We start from the raw sequence: 9,716 nt of genomic DNA on the forward strand, positions 1-9,716 counted from the left end.
AAAATAATTGCTAAAAAATAAATTTAGGAAAATTCAAAATCTAAACTTACTCTTAAATACTTTTAAACTAATAAAATGAAATAGTTATAATTAAAATTTTAGTGAAAGATAATAAATTAAACAATGAAAAATAAATAAATGATGATAAAATAAAAAATAAAATCACTAGTGGTGATTTAGTAAAAATATATACACAAAGAAATCTTCTAAAATATTCTAAAAGTGTTAGAAATATTTCAGAATTTTTTTTAAACATAAAAAAGGTTATTAACAAAAAATAAAATAAAATCACAAGTGGTGATTTTATTAAAAATATTTACACAATGAGATGTTCTAAAATATTCTAAAAATGTTTGAAATATTTCAATTTTTTTAACATAAAAAAACATTATTAATAAAAAATAAAGTCACTAGTGGTGATTTTATAGAAAATTTACGTAAAATAATTTTCTAAAGTATTCTAAAAATATTAGAAATATTAAAAAATTTTCAAATATAAAAATAAATATATATATATATATAATAACAATAACAATAGTAATAAAATCACAAGTAGTGATTCTTGAAAAAGTTTTTTTTCAAAATTTTACCAAAAGTGTTGGTAAGATTATTTGAAAATCTTTTCAATAAAAAATTAATAAAATATAAAATATTTAAATTACCAAAATAAATAAAATTTTACAAAAACAAAAGTTATGAATGGTAACTTTATCAAAATTTCTTAGGCAATATATTTTTCTTAAAATAGTCCAGAAGTGTTGAAAATATTTTGAGAGTTTAACTACTAAAATTTTTATCTCAATAACAAAATAAACAACAAATAAACATTCTTAAGTAAATTAAAATTTTCATTGATAATAAAATTAAAAAGTAATCACAAGTGGTGATTATTCTCCAAACTTTTAAAATCATACCAAAAGTGTTGGTATAAGAAAATTAGGATTTATTTTTAAAAATATTAAAACAAATTCGACGATAGAGTCTCTTCAACGAAATAAGTGATTTCTTTGAATACTCTTGAGGTGAAAATTTTTCTTAAGTTATACTAAAAGTGTTTGAAATAATTTAGGAAATTTTTAATATTCAAATAATAAAATTATAAAAATAAAAATGATAAGGTAATAAGTAAAAAACTATTCGAACGAGACCAATTTAGAATCATATAAAATTAATTGGTACCGTCTTCAGATGGACATTGTGGAGATGCTATAACATTTTCCTCACATAATCGTACTCCCAAATCTAACTTCAAATTCATAGATAAAAGAATAGAATCGGTGGCCAATCGCACCACAACAAAAAATATTAATGGTGACTCCTTGACATTTACGTCTAGTAATCGAGTCTCCATATGAAAAATCATTATTATAGTAAGTAAATCTTATCAAGTTTTTATATATGTTTTAATATAATACTATATATGATATGACATCCTCTTTAATCATTTAAATAATAGGATAAAAAATTTAAGGGTAAGTTAAAAACTTCAAAAAATAAAATTTATCCATTGAATTGGATCAAATTTAGATCAAGTTTAAGTATGATATTAATAACATATATGTTTTATGTTTATCCAAAACTAACTTTTTATATGATATAAATTACATGATATAAATAAACATAAAAATACTATATATTATCTAATTAAAAAAAGATCGAATTTTACTGAACTCGAACTTTGAACATTGAAGTAAAGGTCTAATATCTTTTTTAAACCGGCCTTATTTCTTTGCCCAAGTTTATTTTTCGAACTTAATGTTTTTACTTAAACCTTTCTCAAATATGAGATAAACTTTGGATTTGGAAGAATCGTTTTAATCTTCAGACAGATCTATTAATAATAAAAGTTGCTTTCATTAATTATTAGTAAATGGTGAAATGTAGAAATAAAAATCCATTAGTTTTCTTTCCTCTACTTAAATGTTGCATTGATGCAAGAATGGTAAATGCCAAAAGTAGGTTTGAATTCCACTAAGTTTTTACCATACCGGCTGAAACTAAGACTTGCACTGCAACTTATGGTCCCTTTTTTTTTTTTTTCAATTTTTATTTCTTGAAATAAATAAACTTTTCCCCCTCGTCAAATTTATTCCCTTATAAAGTGTGTATGAGAGTAAGAAGAGGTTTAATACTTATTTACCAAAAGCACACATCTATGGATAAGAAAAGGTGTTTATAAGAGTAAGTTCTAATTGAGGTAAATTACAAGAAATATTATACAAGTTGTAATATGATAGTAAATTTCTCCATTACTCACCGAACTTTGATTAAAATCTCATTTAAATTATTAAAATTTAATTTATGTCAGTAAGGTCAATAAACCTTGTTAACTTTATTAAATCTAGTCGTTCTAATAGATTTCATTTAAAAAAAATTAATAAAAAATATCTGATTGTCACATAATTTTTCTTGAATAACAAATCAGCATTTTTGAAACACAAAAATAGAAAGAAAAAATTTACTACAAATCTAATTCCAGCCAAATTAAAGGTAAAACATAGCAAAAATTAAAAATATATATATAATTTTTTTTTGTCTTGTTTTAAACCTATTGCCACCACACACCAATCAAAACCAACCACACCCAAAAACTCAAATCAATTCCATCCAAATATATGATTTTTCATCAAAAAATTACTATAAAAAATAAAAATAAAACCCTAAAATAAAGAAAACAAAAATAATTAACAATAATTAAGTTGAAAATCAAAGCAAAATTTTCAACAAAAAAAAAAAAAGGAATTGGATTTTGGATATGCCAACTGATGTGCCATTGACATGGCACTATGTAATTACTTATCTGGTGGCCACATTATTTTTCTATTAAATCTTTAAATGAAATCTACTAGGACGACTAGGTTTGATATAATTAATAAAGTTGAACGACCATATTAGTGCAAACTAATATGTAGTGGCTCTTTCTAAAAAATATATAATGACTCAAATAGGATTTTGGTCAAAGTTTATTGTGACGAATAGTGAAATTTACTCTATAATATGCATATATATTGAAACAAATTAATAAAGCTTATTAAATATTTAATTAAATAATTTAAAATATAAAATTTTTCCATCAATTTAATAATGGTAATGACTACTTAAATGGTCATTTTAAATTTTTTCAAAATTTCTATTTTAGCTACCAAACAACAAGAAATTACACAATTGATTCAAGATCGCATATGCAATTCATTTCAACAACTAAAGTCAGCCGTCTTTTGGGGATGAAAATAGATTACTGACTAATTTGCCTAGTTCATAGTCAAAAGAATTATTTTTCAATGTATGACTGTCCAAAAATTAAGGAAAGAAAAATTTTTTAATTTCATAGTCGAGAGACTTTTTAACTCTCAATTTTTCAATCAATTATAGCATAAGACAGGTAATTACAAATCGTGCATTTGAAATAATTCAAATAAATAATTACCGACAAAACTCGAACTCAAAACCTCTTCATCGAAAGAGAACGACTTTAATTGATTGAACCAATCACTTGTTGGTATTTTTAAACTTCTAAACATAGCAAACTATATAAAGTTTACATTTGATGAAGTATTTTTACCTATAATTTTTTTATTATAATATTAAAATTGTTCAATCACAATAAAACATTATATAGGAGTTGATCACCACTTACAAATGTGGGTTAGTTTCGGATCCTATTCAATTTTGAATTGTGATTGATTCATTGTAATGCAATAATGCTCCCTATATTTAGAATGATGCATTATCTATTTATAAGTTTCATACACTATTAATAAAAAAATATATATTAACACTTTATTAATGAATAAATTAAAATATTTAAAAAATCTTTAAAATAAATAAACAACCTTTAATATCGTCTATGTATAAGTTTCATTATTTCATACATTATCAAATATCAATAAAAAAAATACTGACATTTGACTAATGAATAAATTAGAATATTTAAAAATCTCACAAATGAATACACAACCTTTAAAAAAATTTCTCCATATTTGGCTTCTCAATATTTATTTTCAACTACAAATTATTTATTTCCTTATGCAAAAGATTTTCAGTTCTTTGTACAAGCAAACCCTTTTAATTTCCCACTTCTACATGTATATTTTCCTTCTCCTAAGCTGTTGTTTCTAAGGGCATATATATATCAAATTTAAATTATAAACAATATTTTTAATAATTTTTGTACATATCATTGATTTTCACATTGAATTTTATTAATTTATTGATTTAAATTTTTTTATTAAAATTTTTAATAAATCTTTTTTTTTTTAATTTCACAAACATCGCCCAAACACTTTATCTCAGCTTATGCTTTCACATCCCCTTTTTGACGGTTCTTTGAACAGAAACAGACACCTTGTCTGTTGCCGTAGTAACCCCATAATCCATAAACTCCATCAGTTGCTTCACGCCTGGATGTCTATGGCTCGTAGATTTGGCATTGGCACACAGCGAAACCGAGTTCTATTTCTGCGTAAACGTGTTATGGTGATTACAGGACAAATACCAATAATAAATCATCGAGTTGTTGATGCTGCTTTCACAAGTTTTGAATACAAGAGTACTTCAAATCTCCTTTTGGGATCTAATAGTACTGTAGAGATTCAGGGACACGATTGAAGAGGAGATTTTGTAGGATATAGAAGAGCAAGAAGATGGACTTGACTTGAGACTCAAGCTTTAAAACCAGCTGTGTCTTTTACATGCTTTTTTTTTTTTAATTTTCATTCCTTTTTTTAAGATTAATAGTAATAAACGTTGAGTTTTTCTGATGTTTGTAGAAGTTTAATGCATTTCAATACATTTTCAAAGTCTATTGTCAATCGCTATTTAGACTCTTGATTAGTTCTTTTTTATATATATGAACAGCTTTAAGAGCCTTTTTGACATATATGAACAATACATATTGCCAGAGTTCAATCCAAACAACTTTCAATATAAAAATAAAAATAAAAAGAGTACTGGAATACCAAGAAAATTAAGCTTTTTTTTTTTGTAAACTTTCAATTGAATGAAAGTATTTGATCAGTTTTCACCCATTCATTGAATAAAGTAATTGGGAAGTAGAAACTTTGAAGGAGAGGTAAAGCCATTTCTCTCCAATTTATTCAAGTTTTGAGCAAAATAAAAACTGAGTTACAGGAGAGTTTTTTCTGGTAATAATTTTCATAGTCTCTCCTTTGGTAACCCATTCAGGGAAACTACCAATTTTCCCTCTTATTTCAGTCCAAATATATAATTACTTGATTAAAGGTCAATTACTTTTAGAAAATTTATAGGGATGACTTAAAAAATTATGGAAAATTTTGTGCTTTAATGGTTGCATACTTGCATCATTAGTATGGAAAAGGGTAATATACATACATATATACATATATATATATATAATTAACTCGCATTGCATTTGTTTACATGCTAAGATTACTCGTGCTATCAAAGATTTAGACATGAAGGAAAATTCATTACAGATTTGACTATTGACTATAGAGTGTTTCACTACTTCCATGCATCTCTTTTTCTTTTCTTTTTTTTTTTTTTTTTGCAAAAATTGTTATTTAGCATGCGAGTATTGGATCGCTGAATAAAAATGCATATATCCTTTACTCAAAGAATTAAGTTCGAATTTTTCTTTGTCATCCTTTATTCTTTTAAAAAAAAAATATTCTTTAGCATGTGAGCATTTGATTGGCTCAATAATAAATGCATGTATATCTTATACGCACTAATACAATGCGAGAGTTTGAAAGTCTGAAAGTTTCTCAAACCAGATATTTAAGAAGTTGCACGTAAAAGAATCAAGTTTTCGGTTAGTAAGCCAATAAGAAACTTTAATGCATACTCCCAAAAAAGGACTTGAATTAAACTCAATCTCCTAACTATTAGTAAGCAATGACTCTTTTTTGTCGAGACAGTTACAATGTTCATAAAATGGAGAGGGAAGACAAGTAACCAAAAGCAAGCACCCATCAGATTTCACAATTCTCAAATTCCCATCAAACATTCTTTTTTGTTTCTTTAGCCATCTCCTCAATCAAAACTATATCCTCTCCCAAGGTTCTCTTGATTTTGTAGAGGTAATGTACAAATTAATATGCATTACCCTTGATCACAAGAATATGTACTAATTTTTTTCATGCATGCATATTTTCACATCACCTCCTTCATCCATTAGCCTATCAAAGAAATATTCAAAATGATTTTCTTCTCACTTTTACCCTCCTTCAAAGTTCAACCAACACAAAAATCAAACGAATACATCGCGCCGCTTTTTCGGATTTGCTTCAGGGTTTCCTTTTCTCATCATTGCCACAAATTCATCGTAGTTGATTCTTCCATCCTGCAAAAATTGCAAAAATGTGTCAAACATTTTTAAGTAATGCAAAACCTGTTTAAACAATACATATAGTGTCAAGCATGCATGTTTGCATTCACCATGAAATTTAGCTTGAAATGAGGGGAAAGAAAGGGTAACTGAAATCTCTTGATATAAGCCTTTAGAATAGTTTCAAAGGAAGTGTTTAATCCCTTTCTCCATTGATTGGTAATGAATTTGCTTTAATTGTTTCTACTTTGAAAATGGAATGGATATATATTTTGCTTACGTTGTCAGAGTCAACTTCAGAAAGGATTTCCTTTATGTCTCTTCCATCATGCATGCCATATTCACGGAGAGCTTGCTCTAGTTCTTCAGTCGTGATGTACCTGAAAGTAGACATATACTGTTATGCACAAATAAAAGAAGAAAAAAACAAACAAAAAGAGAAAAAATTGCAGAACATAGTGAAATAAGCTACAATTGCTTAATTTTATTACTATCATTACCCGCTATTATCTTTATCAAAATGTTGGAAGGCATGGTAGAGATGGTCTTCTCTGTCCATTCGGTTCATATGCATTGTGGCCGTGATGAACTCATCGTAATCTATGGTTCCATTTCCGTCCGCATCAGCCTTTTAAAATGTATACATACATATATATATATATATACACAAAATACAAAAAGAAGTCAGAAAACACCATATATTCATCTTATTGAAAAGAAAAAAAGATGAAATTGGTCTTTGGAAAAGACTTACAGCCTCCATTAGTTGTTTAACTTCATATTCAGAGAGTTTTGTTCCTTGCTTAGCAAGACCTTGTTTCAATTCTTCTAGTGTTATTGTCCCGCTGTTGTCGGTATCCATGCCCCTGAACATCTCCTTCAAACCCATGATTTCTTCCTCTGATAAACAGCCCGCAATGACCTACACAAGAATTTCAGGAAATTTTGATTAGAAACAAATTTCTTGGAGTTATCTCGCAAGTATCCTGATACAGTTCTCGTATTGCTAATGAAGCATTAGACGTTCATTAACTTGTAATGAATGTTTTCGGGAAGTATAATCAATGAGATGTTTAGTATGGAATATTCATTACCCGCAAAGCAACTTTCTTGAACTTGTTCATTGCTTTGAACTGTTTGAGCCTGGATAGCACTGCGTTGTCCAGAGGTGTATCAGGTGCTTCACCATCCTCTTTGATCCATGGATGACCTGTTGATGGCCACACACTCTATCAGAATCATGCACAATGCCCAGAGATAGCCCGGAGATATTCTTTCTTCTTGCTTTTTTTCCAAGAAAATAGCATGGATTTATGTCCAGATAACATCACGTACTGAATTTATTACGTACAAAACATTGAGCCTTGAGGCATACTTACTTAGAACCTGGACTGCTGTTAACCTCTGCTTGGGATCCGAATTTAGCATCTTCCTGACAAGATCCTTTGCTTGATGTGAAATCGAAGGCCATGGATCAGTCGTGAAATCAATGTGGCCGCGTAAAATTGAATTGAATATCCCATGTTCCGATTCTATGAGGAAAAGTTATCATGGCTTCAATCCGAGATTACATTTACTTATATTTCATAAAAAGGTTGAAGGTTGAATTAGTAAAAAAGAAAAAGGAGGGAAATGAGAATGACAATATAATTACACACCTGCCCAGAAGGGAGGAACACCAGATAGAAGAATATACAACATAACTCCAATACTCCAAATATCGGCTTCCGGTCCATATCTCCTCTTCAAGACTTCAGGTGCAATATAATATGCACTACCAACAATGTCTTTAAATACTTCACCTGTTTGAAATACGGCAAAATGAGTACTGTTAGTTGTCATTAGATGTGTCACAAGAGATGGAAGGAAATAGGAAAAAATCTTAAGGAATATGTTCAGACACAGAAATATTCAAACTGAGGAAATTATATATTAAGGAGATCAAAAAAGAAGAAACAAATATGACTAAAATTTATCTCAACCTGGCTTGTAAAAGACTGATAGGCCAAAATCCGTGGCCTTGAGGGGGGAATTTTCTTCCTTGTTCAACAATAGAAAATTCTCAGGCTTGAGATCCCTATGGATAACCCCCATAGAATGGCATGTGTGCACAATCTGAACAATTGTCCTTAGCAAAGAAGCGGCTGCACGCTCGGTGTAATGGCCCTTGGCAATGATCCTATCAAACAGCTCTCCTCCAGCACATAGCTCCATCACCAAATGAACCGAATGCTTATCCTCGTAAGCTCCCTTGAGTTCCACAATGTTAGGCTGACCTGTCAAATGGTGCATGATCTGTACCTCCCTTCTAACATCCTCAATATCCTCCTTGTTAGCAAGTTTCCTCTTAGCTATTGTCTTGCACGCGAATTGTTCCCCTGTTGCCTTATGAGTACACAAATGTGTAACCCCAAACTGCCCCCTACCCAGTTCTTTTCCAATGTTGTAGGTGGATTTAATATCTTCCATAGGGCGGCCTAAGACTGTTCCAATTGGGTTAGGCTTGGAAGGTTTGGAGGTCGAGGCTCCTGTAGAGGGTGAAGTTTGTGCATGCATTGGTGGAGTTTTGGTGGAACTATCCTGCAGGGAAGAACTGCTAGGGTTGTTACCATTATCAGGGGTGGTGTCTCCCTTCTCATTGGTGTCAGTGGCACCGTCGGGGTTGCCACGAGAGCAACAATTCCCCATTGTGGAATTGAGGGAGATACAGAGAGAGAGATGATGGCCTTAAGCAGATGGAGAATTTCGAAATTCTGCTTGGGCTGAAGAAAGCCTTGTTTCAAAGAGAAAGAGACAATGTATAGAGTGAGAAAATTTTGTTGAAAGAATAGTATACACCAGCTTGGATTTTGGTGTAGAAATTGGAGGGGATTGATTGTGAGGGATTTTAGGATTAAGCCTGTCTAAATTGTGTTGAAACAGTCATTGGATGTTTCAAACTGTTGGAAATGCAAATGTTTATGAGACAAAGGTCCAGAGGGTTTCTCGGCCTTAAATTTAAAAACTGTTTCCCTGTCTGATGGGGACTTCCATCAACGGCTGAAAAATGAAAATCGCAAAGTTTTCAGTAATTGGAAAACAACAAGATTTCCCGTTCTGTCATTTCATGAATTAAGGTATGGGTTTTCCATTTGGAATGTCAAATTTACTGGGAAATATATTTGAGCTTTTCGTGAATGCATGAAGCCATTTATACAGTCCCAACAGGATCATATCTATTGCGGGATAACCCATTTTCAGTTGAACTGGCTTGCATTGGCATCCGCCAGGAACTCTGCTAGCTATATTTTTCTCGTCTTCTCAAAACAATCATGTATACGTTTCTAGGGACAGATCGAACATCCAAGGACCTGAAAATATATTTTAAAAAATTACGATAATTATTAAATTTAAACTTTTAATAAAA

General features: G+C 29.8%; 1 protein-coding gene across 1 annotated transcript; it reads right to left on the bottom strand.

The window, feature by feature from the left end:
* Positions 1-5,749: 5,749 nt before the first annotated feature.
* On the bottom strand, positions 5,750-9,105 carry LOC111284970 (calcium-dependent protein kinase 34-like). Its single transcript, XM_022874131.2, has 8 exons — positions 8,293-9,105; positions 7,969-8,112; positions 7,690-7,842; positions 7,405-7,520; positions 7,065-7,232; positions 6,811-6,938; positions 6,591-6,690; positions 5,750-6,325 (listed from the first exon to the last, which is right to left on the bottom strand). Exons 1-8 carry the CDS (start codon positions 8,996-8,998, stop codon positions 6,233-6,235), a joined length of 1,608 nt encoding a protein of 535 aa, XP_022729866.2. The 5' UTR covers positions 8,999-9,105; the 3' UTR covers positions 5,750-6,232.
* Between the last annotated feature and the right edge of the window lie 611 nt (positions 9,106-9,716).

Source organism: Durio zibethinus, chromosome 6, assembly GCF_047325235.1.
Source record: "Durio zibethinus cultivar Kanyao isolate XHJ-2024 chromosome 6, ASM4732523v1, whole genome shotgun sequence".
NCBI lineage: Eukaryota > Viridiplantae > Streptophyta > Magnoliopsida > Malvales > Malvaceae > Durio > Durio zibethinus.

Coding starts and splice junctions, on each gene's coding strand:
- LOC111284970 (XM_022874131.2), bottom strand. CDS start 8,998: ATGGGGAATTGTTGCTCTCGTGGCAACCCCGACGGTGCCACTGACACC. Junction 7,521..7,689: donor AACAGCAGTCCAGGTTCTAA/GTAAGTATGCCT, acceptor GGCCATCAACAG/GTCATCCATGGATCAAAGAG. Junction 7,233..7,404: donor TCAAGAAAGTTGCTTTGCGG/GTAATGAATATT, acceptor ATTCTTGTGTAG/GTCATTGCGGGCTGTTTATC.